Raw genomic sequence first — 16654 nt, 5'->3', positions numbered from 1 at the left:
TGCTGAGTGTTTCTATGATATATCTTTGAAATAAAAAATAATTTTATCATTTATTATTCAAAGTATGCAGTAAATATCTTGTTTTTGTTTCACAGAAATCATCATTTTTTGTTTTTCTTTCTTACTATACGAACAAGCACAGCTTTTATATTTCTACATCAACTTCACACACATGGGTCAGAAACGACCCACACAAATTTGCTGAATCATTTGGTGTCAACTGCGTCTGTGACATTTGCTCCCTGTGTAAGTACCATAAGTATTTTTCAACTGTTTGAAAATATTTGACAACAATTGTGAAAGATAACTGTACATGATATTTGATTGGGTTTAGGTTACCTTGAGTGAGTACATTACTTCTCAGAAAGTTAAAAGTAATTACTATGAGCTAGTTAGCTAGCTGTTGACATATTCTATGTCAGTTAGCTAATTCTACCATAGTTAGCTAACTGTTGTAGTTAGTCCAGCTAACTACTGTTTTTGTTTGTTTTTTTGTCCAGGTAACTACTTAGCAAAGGAGATTGCTAGGCTACTTATCAACGACGTTAGCTTAGCTAACTACTTAGCTTAGCTAACTACTTGGCTTAGCAGATTACAAGGCTACTTAGCAGAGTAGTTAGCTAAATAATTAGTTAAGATACTTAGCCAAGTCACCAAAATAAAGCTGTGTATTAATGTGTATCTGAAAATATTATGTGTGCTTTTTATTTTCTTTATCCAGAGTATGGCTGTTCGCAGATTTACTGCTGAGATGGTTGCAGCAATGATTCAGGAAGAATTAAATGAGGAAGATGAAGAGGCAATTTGTTCTGAATCCGAGTCAGAAAATTCTGACGATGATGACCCAGAATATGGAGTTGTGGGTGTGTCTGGGGATCCAGCACTCCTACATGAAGACTCCTCTGATAGAAAAGACGACTCATCTGGTGACTCCTCAGAGGAGGAAACTCAGACTCAGTCCAGTAGACTGAGTAAAAATGGGTCTTACTGGAATGAGAACCCCCCCACTCATGGCAGAACAAGAAGCCATAATATCCTGAGGAGCTGCCCAGGACCTACACCTGGATCAACAGCTGTCTCACCTAAAGATGCCTGGGATATGTTCATTACTGACAATATCATTGAAGAGATTTTGAAATGCACCAATTTAGAGGGACGAAGAATAGCCACAGCAAAAGGGAAAGAGTGGAGAAGCATCAATAAAGAGGAATTCATGGCCTTTATTGGTTTGACCCTCCTTGCAGGAGGGGAGAAGAGCTGGGATGTGGCCTTGCGGGAGCTGTTTATGGATCCGCTCCAAAATCCCATTTACAAAGCCACCATGAGCACTGGGAGATATGAAGATATCCGCCGTGTCATACGGTTTGACGACAAGAGGACCAGGGCTCTGCGACAGGAAACAGACCACATGGCGGCATTTAGGTACGTGTGGGGCTGTTTCCTGGACAACTGCAGAAGACGGTTCATCCCCAGTGACTGTGTCACCATAGATGAGCAGCTTGTGCCATTCCGAGGCAGGTGTAAGTTCAGGCAATACATGCCCAGCAAGCCCGCAAAGTACGGGATAAAAATCTTCTGGATGTGCGATGCAAGGGTACCCTATGCAATAGATGGAACTGTCTATACAGGGAGACAGCCAGGACAGGAAGTTCAGAGGAACCTTGGGGAGAGTGTCGTCCAACAATTGTGTAGCGGAATAAGGCAGACAGGTGAATATACAGAGATATACAGATATAATAGATAATATATAGATATAATAGAGAAATTAAGGTATACATTTCATCAAAATACACAATTTTTCCCAATCTCCCAATCCAATTTTTTCTATAAACAAAATAGTAGAACAGAACAGAATGCAATGCAATTCAATGCAACAGATGTTGTTAGAATTTAGAGAAATTTAGAGTAAATTTACAATCTTTCCCCCCTCTCATAGGTCGCAACATCACAATGGACAACTTTTTCACTAGTGTCCCTCTGGCTAAGAAGCTCCTCGAGAAGAACCTGACCATTGTTGGGACTCTTCGCCAGAACAAGCCAGACATACCACCTGTCATGAAGCCATCCAAATCACGGGAGATTCATAGCTCAGAATTTGGATTCAGTGGCAACATGACCATGGTGAGCTATGTGCAGAAGAAGGGAAAGGCTGTTGTCCTCCTGAGCACCATGCATGATGACAAGGCAGTGGATGACAGTCGAAAGAAGAAACCAGAAATGATCCAGTACTACAACAAGACAAAAGGAGGAGTGGACACAATGGATCAGATGGTTAGCAACTATTCATGTAAGCGGAGAACCTCGAGGTGGCCCCTAGTTCTCTGGTACAATATGCTGGATGTTGCCACCCTCAATGCCTACACCAACTTCACCACACAACACCCTGATTACATGGGTGGTGTGAACAATGCACGTCGGCTATTCATCAAGGAGCTGGGCAAAGAGCTTGTTATGCCACATATGAAGAGGCGCATGGAGGGCACACCCAAACTCCAGAGGCATATCGTTGAAGCAATGGAAAGATGTGGGGTAAAAAAAAAAAACCCAGCCACCACCCAGTCACAAGAAGCCATCCGGCAAGAGGGCCAAAGGAAGAGGAAGAGGTGCTCGATCTGCCCTGTCTCCAAGGACAGAAAGGTCAGCAGCTGGTGTTCCCAGTGCACCAGGCCTGTTTGCAAGGAGCACAAACATGTGGTTGTCATTTGTGAGCAATGTAAATATTGAGGTGGCAATTATTGGTCTTGTTATGTGGTCTTGTTAAGTTGTATTGTATTTTGTTAGGTCACATTTCACCAGTTTACAGTTCAGTTCAGTTATCTGTTACCAGAGTTATGTGTCATGGTTGTCATGGTTGATTCCTGCTTCCTAGTTTCCTACCCACCAATCTGTGTTCTCCTCACTCCCCCTCACACCTGTCCCTCCCCCTTTTGGATTTTTCCTGTAATCTTTTTTTGTTTATATAAAAGATGCTTTGGTCAACCCGTCTCAGCCTATATCTTCAAAATTGAATGACTTCATGCTGTAATAATCATAATAATACTTATTATGATTATTATTATTATTATTATTAGTAGTAGTAGTAGTAGTAGTAGTAGTAGTATGAAGTAATTTAATTTTAAATCACACCGGGATGAATGGGTCATTTTTGACCCATGTGTGTAAATTTGATGTCGTAATATAAAATCAATTTTTGTTCATTAAGTATGAAAGGAAAAATGGAAGAATGATCAGTGGTAATCAAAAACAAGATATTTAAAGAATATTTGGAATATTAAATCATAAAATGAATGAATTTCAAAAGATGGAGAAAAGAAAAACTCACCCAGCATGAAATAACCTGGGAAATGAATGCGGGTCATATTTGACCCATGTTGTGCATTAGAGGGGGTGTGCATATGTTATGCATCAAAGGGTTAATAAGACCCCTCCGTTGCATATTGCATTTAAGGAGAAATGGTCATTCAGCCAGACTTTACAAACAACTGTAATTGTTGCATGACCAATGAAGCTGAGTATTATTTATTAATGGTAAAATAGTATATATGTTATATACAGGTAAATAAAGAACAATAGCTTAATTGCCTCATAACATGTCAATAGACAAAAACAAACCAGCAACCGTGCTGGAGTTGTATATAAGCCTAAAAGGAATCCAAAGAATTCGGAGGAGAAGTCAGTATCCTTTGTCCCGGTGTCTATTGTTCTGGTGTGCACTTTGTGGTTTGAATGAAAAATGGTTCAAATCAGGGACTGTTTCTTGCATGCTGTCTTTTCTCTCCCCATACTTTGTGTCACTATCAAAACGTGTCACGGTTCAGGTTTGGCTTAAACACACTTCCAGCAGATCAGAACAAAATAAATAAAAATATGATGCAGCAGGTAGATGAGTTATTGCCATTTCACTGTAACAGTCCCCTCCCCTCTCATCTGTCAAAAAGGATGATTCTCACTTGTGTGCATGTGTATGTGTTTACCCATCCACAGGTCCCACAGATGGGAACCTTCATTGGAGTTTACCTGCCCTGCATGCAGAACATTCTGGGTGTGATTCTCTTTCTGCGTCTCACCTGGATCGTTGGTACAGCAGGAATCCTCGGGTCCTTCGCAATCGTCTCCATGTGCTGTATCTGTGTGAGTTTTTTATGAATCCAACTACTAAACATACTGACTTCCTGCTGACAATAACTAGGCAATACAGCTTTTCATCATTTCATAATGTGTTATCAAAATGTGACCTACATTTTGTCCTATCAAGTTTCCTGTCTTTCCTCTTCTTTATTGTTTTAAAATCAACTAGATTTAACAATGACATGTCTGAGATTGAGTCTGACATTTGCAGAATAGCAGACAATTACTGTCTGAATTTATGGTGCTGATTAACAATAGCATAAATCTCCCTGCTGAGCTCAGAGGAGGGTTGCCAAAACAAGCAGAAAATTAATCAGATTTACAACCGGCCTCTTACGTCAGTAGCTCCGCGTGGCAAAACAGAGAACTGACTGTTTCAAGAGTTGGAACTTAATGTCTCTGCACTCATGTGATGTGATGTGTGCTAATGTGCACACAACTTTATCTTCCAATAAAGGGTCAGTAACCCATTTCGTCTCTGATTCTTTCCATCAAAGTGAAGGAAAAGAAGGAGGAAAATGACAGAGGATAAAGATGTCAGCGGTGCTGTTGAAGCGTCACGTTTCCTGGCATCCAATATAAGCTGAGATTCATAGTCAGATAAAGTTATTCTTTGATACCGTTTGTTGTAAAATGCTTTTTACTGATCCGTCTTTGTACCAGTACGTTCTTATTCTGTCAACAGTGTGTGTTTACTTTTGATTATCTCCACAAATAAGGTTAAGTTTCACCTGTGTCTGTTTGTTGGTTAGTTGGTTCGTCAGCAAGGTTGCACAAAAACTGATTCCATGCAACTTGAACTGAGGATGGGTCTCGACCCAGAAAAGACCCAATTAACCTTAGGTGTGGATCTGGACAAAGGGACGGATACAGGGCATTTTTTTTCTAACCATTATTAACATTGCAAGATAGGATGTTTATTTTTTGTGACATTTCCATTGAAATCTGTCCCTTTTTCCTCCACACAGACCTTGCTCACAGCCATATCAATGAGCGCCATAGCAACAAATGGAGTCGTCCCAGGTAACTTATTAACCTTTGCATTTATTATTATTTAGTTTTTTATAATATGATATTATGAAGCTTTGGCTTCACAACTGCACTATCAACTTTGAGGGAGACGTTTACATTCTGCCAGAAACTGAAAAACCTAGAAATGTAGTTCTCTTTGAACCTTACATGACCATAGCTAGATATGTTAGAGTGATTGCATCATCACACAAAAAACATACCGCGACAGCATTTCTTTGGTAAACAAAAATTATATTAAATTTGGTGCTGTAATTTATTTTAAAATGTCCCAGGAAATACCATGTCATTCTGAAGTAACTATTTGGAAAATTTAATGATAGTAGTAGTTACTTGGTTGTGTAAAGCAATGGGATAACCCTGTTTTTTTAAGACCCTCTACATCATGATAAATAATATTGGCATCTTACATGAAACAGTGGACAAGAAAAGTAAAATGCAAATTCAGCGATGAATCTTTAAATTCAATAATTAGTATTTTATGTTTCTATTTTCACAAAAAAAACTGCATTATCTGTAACTGATGACCAGTGTTTGTGTCTTTTTATAGAAGAATTATTTTTAATTTAACAACAGAATTAATGTATTTGATAGAAGTCTAACCAGGATTTATTTCTCACAAGCTGGTGGCTCATACTACATGATCTCCAGATCTTTGGGTCCAGAGTTTGGGGGAGCAGTGGGTCTCTGTTTCTACCTCGGAACAACCTTCGCTGGATCCATGTACATACTGGGAACCATAGAGATCTTGCTGGTATGTTACAACTCAAGACAAACAAGAGCTCAGCTATGTTAATTCTGCTGCATAGCGATGACACATGCACTCACTTTTCACCACCAGACGTACATCGTTCCGACAGCAATAGTCTTCAATGAAGACGAAGGTGGAGCAATGCCCAACAACATGCGTGTCTATGGCACGTGCTGCCTGCTGCTGATGGCGCTGGTGGTGTTTGTGGGGGTGAAGTAAGTATTCACATACACAAACACAGGCACATGACACATGCCAGCACACATTCTCACACTTCCTCCTTACCTCTCTGTAGGTATGTGAACAAATTGGCACTGGTGTTTCTGGCCTGTGTGATTCTCTCCATCATGGCCACTTATGCAGGAGTCATCAAGACACTGATCGAACCTCCAGAGTTTAAGTGAGTAATTAGCAACTGAATAACTATTTCTCATCAAGGGCTGACTTGTTATCAAGACTGAAATATTTTTTTATGAGCAAAATGTTACACTGAACTCTTCTAGAAGCTGACAATCATGTAGAAGGACAAATGACGACTGTTCTTTTCTGTATTCTATACCATGTCCTCTGGCTCATTTTGTCATTTAGTTTGACACCTTTTTTAGGATTTTGGAAGTCCAAAGGTTTTTGAATAAATCTTTCAATGTCTGTATGACTTCATAAAAATACTTTTAAAAATACTACTACGTACTAAATGCTCATTTTGAATAAAGTGACTCAGCAGAATAAATGGACTGCCGACTGAAAGCAGATACATAATGAGATCTTTTTTTGTAACTTACTATAAAGTGTTAAAGCTGAAATTGATTTTTTGTTTTATTTGTGGTTACATGAATTTAATTTATGGTGCTGCTAGACTGCCACCAGCGGCAGCACAGACAGTTTCTGACCACAGAGAAAATGTGGTATTTGAAAGGCTGAACACAAACAGTGTGGACCAGAGAAGAACACTCACTCAATAAAAATATGTTTACAAGAGTTTTTAAATGATTACATATATCTTTTTTCAATTGATTTCGACTTAAAATGCTCTGGACTTGTTGTTAATGCTTGGATCGCACAAGTTGGAAACATTCCTTTACTGCCACCACTAGAATCTGATTCAGTCATTCAATCAGTTGATTGATCAATCGATCAATCAGTCAGTTTTTATCAATAATCCAATCAACCAACCAAGCAATCAATCGATCAACCAACCAACCTTGACCCAAGTATTTGCTAGTTAAAAGCCATTTTAAAACTATTGTTTTACAGTGGATAATTTGATTAAAAAAACATGTTGTGATGTAACATGCAGTACTATAAAATCTCTATAATAATGTAATAATGTAAACTACAGTTATGGTAAATAATCATGATTCAGATAATTAATGAAATGAGTGTTAATGAAATAGAGTGAGGCGATATAAATTTAAAATTTCAAAAATAGCCAAAAGGCACTTTGTTACGACTACTGGTTTTAGTGAAGTGCTGTATATTGTTTATCATTATTATTGGAGTTGCATTACAGTTCCAGACTTAATTTAATCAAATATTTTTTGTGTGTTTTTTTTTGGAAATCTTTTGCTTTTCCTCTGATCAGTAGGGAAAGACTTAGTTGTATTGTGATTTCAACTGTAATACTGATGTGAACAGCTGACATAGCTAGATACATAAGTAGCAGTTTTAGTTAACTTACTCTCTGACTGAGACCACAGTCATGGTTGTTCTTTGCTTCTTATGATAACAACTGAGACAGAATAGTTTATAATGAGTGTAACACTATCTGCATGCAGGGGTTGTGTGTGCGCAGTTATGCTTGTGATAAATATGTGTTGCTTTGAAGCTGCTGTGTACCCAAACCCCTGTTCTGTTGGTACAGGTGTTCAGGTTAAGGATTTTTTTTTATCAAGAACTCCATAGAACAAAATAGGAAATTCCTCTTCATTCATTTAAACTGCTTAGCTGTTTCTAAGATATCTGTTTCACCAAATAACTGTCATTTCCATCAAACTACGCCACACTTTTCTCTCCCTCCTCTGCAGTGTGTGTCTTTTGGGAAACCGATCTCTGAGGAATGACAAGTTTGACACATGTGCAAAGCTGTTGAAAAACGACACAGTGACCACCAAGCTATGGAGAGCCTTCTGCGACAGTAACCATCGCAACGCAACCTGTGATGAATACTTCGCATTAAACAATGTGACGGAGATGCAGGCCATACCTGGGCTGCTGAGTGGAGTTATCAAAAGTGAGGAGGAGTCTGAGCTTCCCTCCAGCTTGTTTCATCTCTATGTCACTCTCAGGCTAAAACATCAGTTTTCATACATATTGCACAGAATGAATCCTGATCTGCACCCAGCTCATGATGTTGCATGTCTTTCCTTTAGACAACCTGTGGGGTGACTACGGTCCAGCTGGTATGTTCATAGAAAAGAAAAGCCATCCTTCAGTAGAAGTCCAGGAGCCGCCAGCAGAGCCACAGAACACCCACAGCAATAAGCCCTATGTCATCAATGACATTGCCACCTACTTCACTCTGCTGGTGGGAATATACTTCCCCTCTGTCACAGGTAGATGATAACAAATATTATGATAATGACAAATATTAATATGTTGGACTGTGAGATTACATCTAATGGAAAGACCAACATTATTTATGGGGTTTTATGTGCTCAGTGTGGAATGACCTATTGAATAATTTCAAATACATTTACTCAAGCAATGTTCTTTTAAAAGTTTTGAGGTACTTGTACTTTACTTGGACATTTCCATTTCAATTGATTTCAAAGATGAGTACAGGACTTTCATTTTTGTGCCCATTGTTGAGTTGTAAATGTATGCAATTCTTTTTCTTTTTAGAATACTTAAAAAAAATCTGTTGTTTTAAAAATGCACTATGTAGTTTTGGGGAGGACATTTTAATTAAAAGAGAAAGATCTGCACTGGCTTCATTTTCTTGTACCTCAACAAACTAGATAAACTCTTTATTTTCATAGCTGCACAAACAAACTTACCTTAAAGGACAGCACAATTTCACGCTGCCTTACAGGCGGACCCTGCCACCTCTCTAGCTTCAAACAGTGTTCTGGGAACTCAATTTCCTCTGAGAACAGCTTGTGTTTTCAGTTAGGGATATGATAAATACACAGTGCCCCTTTAATAGAAGTCCTTCAGCTAAAAGTTGAATTAATACTGAACGAGCTTTCCTGAAGTGAAATGTTAAATGCAGGGCTTTTAAAAGAATATTTTCACACTGACATACATACTGATACTGATTTTACTAAAGTATCTCAGTAAATCCTTCACACTCTTGATTTTAAGGCTGTGTGTGTGTGTGTGTGTGTGTGTGTGTGTGTGTGTGTGTGTGTGTGTGTGTGTGTGTGTGTGTGTGTGTGTGTGTGTGTGTGTGTGTCATTTCAGGTATAATGGCTGGCTCTAACAGGTCAGGTGATCTCAGAGATGCCCAGAGGTCCATCCCAATAGGAACCATCATGGCTATTCTCACCACCTCGTTCATTTGTATCCTCTTGTTGATCACATTTAAACAAATGTTTCGCCTAAAACCTCAATTATTTTGATTTCATGCTAATTTTCCATGTTATGCTATTACATAAGTTCAATATAAAGTGTCAAATTTAACTTTGTCTGATTACATCAATTTAATGCCGTTTTATAAGGAAACCTCATGTGTTTATTCAACTATTGCATGAAATGTTGACAAGAATTTCAATTTAAACATAATAAAGTGTTTATTGTTCAAGTGTTATACATGAAAATAATGTATTTCATAACATTTTTTTCTGTCTACTGTTATGATACACTGATCTAGTCATGTAATTTATACACACATAAAATGTATTTAAGGTCACTTTATTAGGCCGAGCTTATGTTTGCAGCTGATAAGCCAATCTATAAATGTGCACACACAAGCAAATGGACATGTAGGAAGTGTATTAGTTGATCATGGAGAGCAGCAATACTGTTTTTATTTGTTAGTTATTTTCTGTTATAATCTCACAGATCAGACATGTAAAGTCAGTGCAGAGTGTGTGTGTTTCCATCTTAACCTCATGGTCAGATATCTCCTGTGTGGTCTTGTTTGGAGCTTGTATTGAAGGAGTAGTGCTGAGAGACAAGTGAGTGTATTTTTCATCGATTTCTTACTCATTTAGAGGGATAAATGGTGCCAGACTGGTTTAGGGGTTCAGTATCTTGCCCAAGGTCACTTTCCATATGTAGACCAGGGGACTCTTACCAGTGACTTTCCGATAACAAGATGCTGGCTCTGCCCCTGAGCCACAGCCGCCCTAATTACTCTCCTAGAATTACGCTCTATTCTTTCATTCGCCCACCCCTGCACAATAAAAATGTGAATTCTCCAGTTTTTCCAGTTAAAAATTCTGTACATATGTAGGTCTACATAAATACAAATGTGTATACAATCCTTTCATACAACCACTGTATGGTCAGATATTTAAATACTGAGTTAGAATATAGGCTTTTTGGTAGCACAGCACATTAGTCATCATAAAAGTGTACTGTAGCACACCTGGTAAACTGTATGCATGCCTGTGTGTTTTAGGTTTGGTTTTTCAGTAAAGAAGAACCCTGTCATTGGGATCCTGGCCTGGCCGTCTCCCTGGGTGATTGTGATTGGCTCGTTCTTCTCCTGCTGCGGAGCAGGGCTTCAGAGCCTCACTGGCGCCCCCCGGCTGCTGCAGGCCATCGCGCGGGATGGCATCATTCCGTTCTTACAGGTTGGCATTGGAAAGATTTTTGCTTTCCATATGTTGCAGTAGGGTGTGCTTATACTCTCAAGAATCACCCAAACACAGAGCAACTGTTTATTATTTGGTCATAAATGGTTCTCTTCAGCTTGCCATGCCATGACATGCCATTTTTATGTGGTTCTGATTAGCGCAGGAAGTGAAAGCACAGGTTTAATAAGATTTTTGCTCAACATGAGGCTAGGCAGTAGCAGCAATGACATGTTCAAAGTTTTTGCCTAGCTTTATAATGTGTGTTTGAGGGTTGATTTTCCTAACCAAGTCACTTTTGCTAGCAACAGAATTTACAATCGTCCAAATTTAGATTTCATCCCACTTCTAGCCTCAGTTCAGATCTAACTAAGCCACTGATTGATAAGTCAAGACACTGATTGCAACTTCAGAGGATGTGCAGCTGCTGCCCAGTGAAAGGCATCATCAGTTCTTTTCACTGGAAAGATTTTTATTGCAAACTTCCTGCAGGAAATGTTATATATGATTAAATGAGTGCCCTGTGCACTTTTCCTGTGAACCACTTACAATGAAGGTTTCTCACATAAACACTGGGCCTCAATGAAGAACCACTCATACAGACATCTGTTTTCTCATTCTTGGAATTTGATCTCATGGCTAGCAAAATTCTCAATGGTCCAGACCTGCAGATCTACATTCAAACAAAGACATATTATGCCTTAATCTGCATGAATTTTGAGTTAAAGCATGGTAATAAAATATGTAACCAAAACAGCCCCTCACAAAATTGATATCAATAATCAGAAGGATTGTTTTAGATTTTCACATTTTTCATATTTATTAGTAAGTTAACAATAGTGGTTAATAGTTAACAGAGCCACTGTGAAATCACCCACCTGAACAGTCTGAACAGTCTGTGTTTCTGTTCAGTTTTGTATCTGACAAGTCAGCACTCACCAGATACTCAATCTCGTCTTGGTTTGGTCTTAAAGTACATTTCCCCTTCATAGCTAATTGCTGCACACTGTGAGGTGCGATAGTGAACATAAATCCATCTCAGATAAGAAAATATGTAATTGTATTGAGCAGCTACTGCACTATTTGATCTGTGCTGGCCTGGTGTTTAGGAATTTCCTCCATTTAATGGAGTGCTGTTTCAGACTTTCTCTCTCTATTTCTGTCTTCTTCAGGTGTTTGGTCATGGGAAGGCTAATGGTGAGCCCACATGGGCTCTGTTGCTGACAGTTGGGATCTGTGAGATAGGAATCCTCTTTGCTTCTCTGGATGCTGTTGCCCCCATTCTCTCAATGTACGTGGTTTAACACTGTCTTTGTTACTTGTCTTGCCAAGCTGTTCATGCCAAAGTGCATTTAATAACATTTCTCTTTCTCTTTAACCATCTTCTCGGTCTGTGTCTCTGCACAGGTTTTTCCTCATGTGCTATCTGTTTGTCAACCTGGCCTGTGCTGTTCAGACATTGCTCCGTACCCCCAACTGGCGACCTCGCTTCAAGTTCTATCACTGGTAAGAACAGCTACCATCCTGAACTGTGCCTGCAAGTTTTAAACCTAACCTCATAACACTCTATGTCCTGTAGGACCCTGTCCTTCCTGGGGATGAGTCTTTGTCTCTCTCTCATGTTTGTCTCCTCCTGGTACTATGCTCTGGTTGCCATTGTGATTGCCAGCTGTATCTACAAGTACATCGAGTACAAAGGGTGAGTCAGAGGGCTTTAGTTTGAGAGATCAAAACTCCCCGTCACTGGTAGTATCCAAGCAGCAAAACATGCTTTCCTATTTGGTCCTTTTGGTTGCAGGGCAGTGAAGGAATGGGGAGATGGGATCAGAGGTCTGTCCTTAAATGCAGCTCGCTATGCTCTCATCCGGCTAGAGGAAGTACCACTACACACCAAAAACTGGAGGTGAGTGAGTGTGTGTGTGTGTGTGTGTGTTCAGACATGCTTCATTTGTAATGAAGCCAGGGGATTTGGAACACAAAACACAAAGTACTATTTGTGGGATTTTCAAGAAAAGACTATCACCATCGCTACTGAACACAATACACTGCTAACTTACAGTGACATATAGCACTGACTTAGCATTTCACTGTAACATTGTGACACTCAAGATGAAAAATTGTAAAATATCAAAATCGATTCAGCCGGACCAGAAATATTGTTGTTTAATTTACCGCACTCTTTTTTTCCCCTGGTGCCTACATTACCCACAATGCAGCTCAGCCATTGATAGTACAATCAGAAATGTGGGTGTGTTATTCTTGTAGCAGCTAATGTAGTCTCAAGCCATCTGCCTCAAGCAGAAATGAGGACTGAGATGAAGAGGTCTGGTAGCCACTTCTTGTCTAACTCTACACCTCCGTCTGACTTCAGTGACATCACTGACCCAGCTTCCACTGGAGCCACAAAAAGTCTCACGTTTACATTATCACTCCCCAAGACATGTACACACACCGTGATGAGTAAACTAAACGTACTTTGCCTTTAACCTTTTTTTTTTCGATGGTGTTAAGTAATAATGTTTCCTCTCATACTATCAATGGATTTCCATCATTCATTTTTAATTCTCGATATGCTTATATAATGCACTCATGCTTTTTGCTCGCACTCCACTATCTACGTGTTCGTCTTTCCTCAGGCCTCAGCTGCTGGTGATGTGTAAATTGGACGCAGACCTGGCAGTGAAACACCCTCGCCTCATGTCCTTCTGTACACAGCTCAAAGCAGGAAAGGGGCTGACCATCGTCTGTTCAGTTCTGGAGGGAACCTACATGACCCGGCGGAATGATGTCAAGACAGGAGAGCAGGTTTGTCCATTTGTTTCGTAATCTTCTCTGCCTGATAATCCGCTGTGGGGTTTTTCTCATATCCTACTATGTATTCAGGTAATGTGGTCAGCATACATGACCTGTATAAATGTAACACACATATAGAGGCAGTCTGTCCCTCTCAGTAAGTAAGTGAAAAAAAAAAAAATCACTGAGCCTTTATCATCCCTCTTTTTCGTCCACCTTTTCTTTGCTCCACTTGTTCCCCGCAGAACTTAAAAGCAGCCATGGCTGCAGAGAAGATGAAGGCCTTCTCCCACGTGGTGGTGTCATCCAACCTACGAGATGGTTTCTCCCTGCTCATCCAGTCAGCAGGACTTGGAGGAATGAAACACAATGCTGTCCTAATGGCCTGGCCAGCAGGTTGGAAACAAGCCCGGGATTCCTCCCCAAGGAGGAACTTCATAGGTAAACTAGACAAGAGAATCTGAAAGCAAGTTTGTAATAAAAATAAAACTAAATCAGACAATTGTCCCAACCTTTATCTTACCAAGAACTTAACTGCTATGGTTTTACGCTTTGTGGGTTCAAGACACAAAGGTGTTGTAACAAGTTGAGGGAACCTTTATCTTTTTAAGAAAAAGGGAAACACTGGGGGACTTCTTTTGTTGTAAGCCACAAATATTTGAAATGCCTGTCATTATTCTATCCCTCTCTCCCTCTCTATTTCTATCTGCAGAAACAGTGAGGGAGACGACAGATGCTCATCAGGCTCTGTTGGTTGCTAAGAACATCGACCATTTTCCCGGAAACCAGGACCGTCTGAAAGAGGGAACCATTGATGTGTGGTGGATTGTTCATGATGGGGGACTGCTCATGCTGCTGCCATTTTTACTGAGTCAACACAAGGTATGTGTGTGTTTGCTTTCTTTTCAAAGTCTTCTTGACCTTTTCACTTAGTTAATTTCATTTTCATTTATATGTAAATATCAGTTTTAAATGGTAGCAAAGGAAACACATTTTGACTCTATATATAGTGTATACATAACTGTGTGTATAACCAGCCGCTGATACTTTCTCTGTAGGTGTGGAGGAAGTGTAAAATGCGCATCTTCACAGTGGCCCAGATGGACGACAACTCCATCCAAATGAAGAAAGACCTCCAGATGTTTCTTTACCATCTACGCCTGGATGCAGAGGTGGAGGTGGTGGAGATGGTAAGATTATTTCCTTTTCAGTCACTTAGTCACTTAGTCATTTCTATAGTTCATTTTTGCATCTCAGAATTGCAGCTCCGGGTCTAGGTTACCTGTTCCCTTTGAGAAGATTAGCTACAGCACATACATTGATGGCCTATGCTTTGTATGACTGTGAAATTGTCAGTGTTGTTATGTGTCCCTCTAGCATGACAGTGACATCTCAGCCTTCACTTATGAGAAGACGTTGGTGATGGAGCAGAGGTCTCAGATGCTCAAACAGATGCAGCTGTCTCGCACTGAGAGGGAGAGAGAGGTACTATGACACTCACATTATAACATGTCCACTTATATCACAGATATCATGCACTGGAACTGGAACACAATAAACTACACAGTGAATCTCTACTTTGGAAACTCTGATGTAAAACTACACTATAAGAACATGTCTGTAGCACTGTAAAATTGCAGTAACCTTAACACATATATCACATATGATATTTTCAGATGTAATGCCGACACTTTAAAAACTCTATCACAGCTGTAATATGTAGCACAACCCCTCAAGTTCTCTTCTGCTGTTGCTGACCTTTGAACTCTTCCTCCAACACCATTATTGGACACTTGGGTCAGATTCAGAGCATCACAGATGTATCGCGTGGCTCCATAAAGAGGAAGAAGCCATCCACTGCTGTCACTCCTTACCTCAACATCCCGTCCATACCAGAGGATGAGGTATCCGCGGTAACCAAACAGCTCGTAGTCGCAAACCATGATGCCATTGTTCCCTTCATTTATCATGCCATCCTTACTCGTCATCTTATCATTATCCATTCATAACAACTGCAATGCTGTCATCAGAAGTTGAACTCGAGGATACGACGGTCAGCCTCAGTGTTTGCTGTCTTCTGTACTGGTGATCTGACCGCAAAGAGACACAGAGCTAAACATCTGCCACTAGAGGAAGACAAATCCCTCAATGGGTGCCCTTAAATGTGCACAAGACTTCCTGTAGTGCAGGTGTTTTCAGTCAGCCTGCTATTGCAGAATTACTATGACGTCCACACTCCAAAGACAACCTGACAACCCTATCTGCAACAGTGCTGTCAGTCGAAAATCTGTCTGATTATAGCTATGTAGTGATTATAGATATGACTGTGTTTTACTAAGGTGAGGTGTAATTTAACTAAAAGGTCAGCCTTATATAATAACACATCACAGATTGTGTCATGTCCTGTCATGAATGTTCATTTTTAGTTTGTCATTTGAGAAGTTCAATCAGACATCGAATGTCACTGTGAAAGGGAGGTGAAAGGTTTTTTTGTTTCAGTAGTGTGAGACACTTCGAAGTGATGCAGAATATGAGTGGGGATTTGTTACAAGAAGAAAAAAAAAACAAATCTCTAACATTTAATTGGGTCACATCGCTTCACGGTTAGATCTGGAGCTGGGATACTGTTGGCCTTCACCTTTAATAGTGTTGTTTTTTATCAGCTGACATCCAAACACATACATCCTACCACAACCCACAAGCTAACAGTGAACATTGGGGGTGACCAGATAAACCTTCCCACAGGCTGGTGGGACATTTATGTATGTGTGCAAACGTTACAGGAAGAGAACACAGAGAGACTCTGATATAAAATACAGACATTTTTGCAGGAGTTTTGGCATATAGCAACAGGTAAGTGTACACTTAACACAAGCAGAGAGAATCAGAGCTTGACAACTGTCATTTTTATTTCACTGTATTTTTAATAGAGATAACACGAACAGGCTAAAGGGTTTACTGCAATAGACAGCATGTGTGCTTCTACATTATTTTCATGCATGAACTGTCATCACCATAAACTGTCTGTCACCCGACTACCCTAAACATAACCATAACCCCTAACCCCTAACGCTAACCACCTACAAAATGTTCCTTCTTTTTCCTGTTATTTTTTCTTAACAATGACAATAACATATGACAATTTTGCAGTGGTGTAAGTCAATTTGCAGTTGATACTTTGTCATTTAATATACTGCAGACAGCTAGTCAAAAA

The 16654-nt window shown here is 39.7% G+C and overlaps 2 protein-coding genes across 7 annotated transcripts in view; both read left to right on the top strand.

Moving 5' to 3' along the window:
* Window positions 1-16654, top strand: part of LOC119011341 (solute carrier family 12 member 7-like) — a 33940-nt gene that overhangs the window by 13779 nt on the left and 3507 nt on the right. For 3 of the 5 annotated variants that reach the window (XM_037084380.1, XM_037084379.1, XM_037084383.1), the window contains 20 exons: window positions 3985-4131; window positions 5097-5151; window positions 5781-5911; window positions 5999-6123; window positions 6204-6308; window positions 7933-8138; window positions 8278-8460; window positions 9311-9409; window positions 9969-10026; window positions 10473-10647; window positions 11820-11938; window positions 12055-12153; window positions 12227-12346; window positions 12446-12550; window positions 13284-13452; window positions 13686-13881; window positions 14153-14322; window positions 14499-14630; window positions 14818-14925; window positions 15243-15353. In XM_037084380.1, coding sequence (XP_036940275.1) covers window positions 3985-4131; window positions 5097-5151; window positions 5781-5911; window positions 5999-6123; window positions 6204-6308; window positions 7933-8138; window positions 8278-8460; window positions 9311-9409; window positions 9969-10026; window positions 10473-10647; window positions 11820-11938; window positions 12055-12153; window positions 12227-12346; window positions 12446-12550; window positions 13284-13452; window positions 13686-13881; window positions 14153-14322; window positions 14499-14630; window positions 14818-14925; window positions 15243-15353 — 2613 coding nt within the window. The remainder of the gene's footprint in view (window positions 1-3984; window positions 4132-5096; window positions 5152-5780; window positions 5912-5998; window positions 6124-6203; window positions 6309-7932; window positions 8139-8277; window positions 8461-9310; window positions 9410-9968; window positions 10027-10472; window positions 10648-11819; window positions 11939-12054; window positions 12154-12226; window positions 12347-12445; window positions 12551-13283; window positions 13453-13685; window positions 13882-14152; window positions 14323-14498; window positions 14631-14817; window positions 14926-15242; window positions 15354-16654) is intronic. The other 2 variants (XM_037084381.1, XM_037084382.1) reach the window with 2 other exon arrangements.
* Window positions 149-3247, top strand: LOC119011342 (piggyBac transposable element-derived protein 4-like). Of its 2 annotated transcripts, XM_037084385.1 has the most exons (3): window positions 149-246; window positions 722-1709; window positions 1937-3247. In XM_037084385.1, exons 2-3 carry the CDS (start codon window positions 725-727, stop codon window positions 2722-2724), a joined length of 1773 nt encoding a protein of 590 aa, XP_036940280.1. In that variant the 5' UTR covers window positions 149-246; window positions 722-724; the 3' UTR covers window positions 2725-3247. The 2 variants fall into 2 exon arrangements, with proteins under 2 accessions (XP_036940280.1, XP_036940279.1); XM_037084384.1 differs by lacking the exon at window positions 149-246 and having other exon boundaries at window positions 691-1709.

The sequence above is a fragment of the Acanthopagrus latus genome, chromosome 21 (genome assembly GCF_904848185.1).
Source record: "Acanthopagrus latus isolate v.2019 chromosome 21, fAcaLat1.1, whole genome shotgun sequence".
Lineage (NCBI taxonomy): Eukaryota > Metazoa > Chordata > Actinopteri > Spariformes > Sparidae > Acanthopagrus > Acanthopagrus latus.
This window is presented reverse-complemented; position numbering and strand designations above follow the sequence as displayed.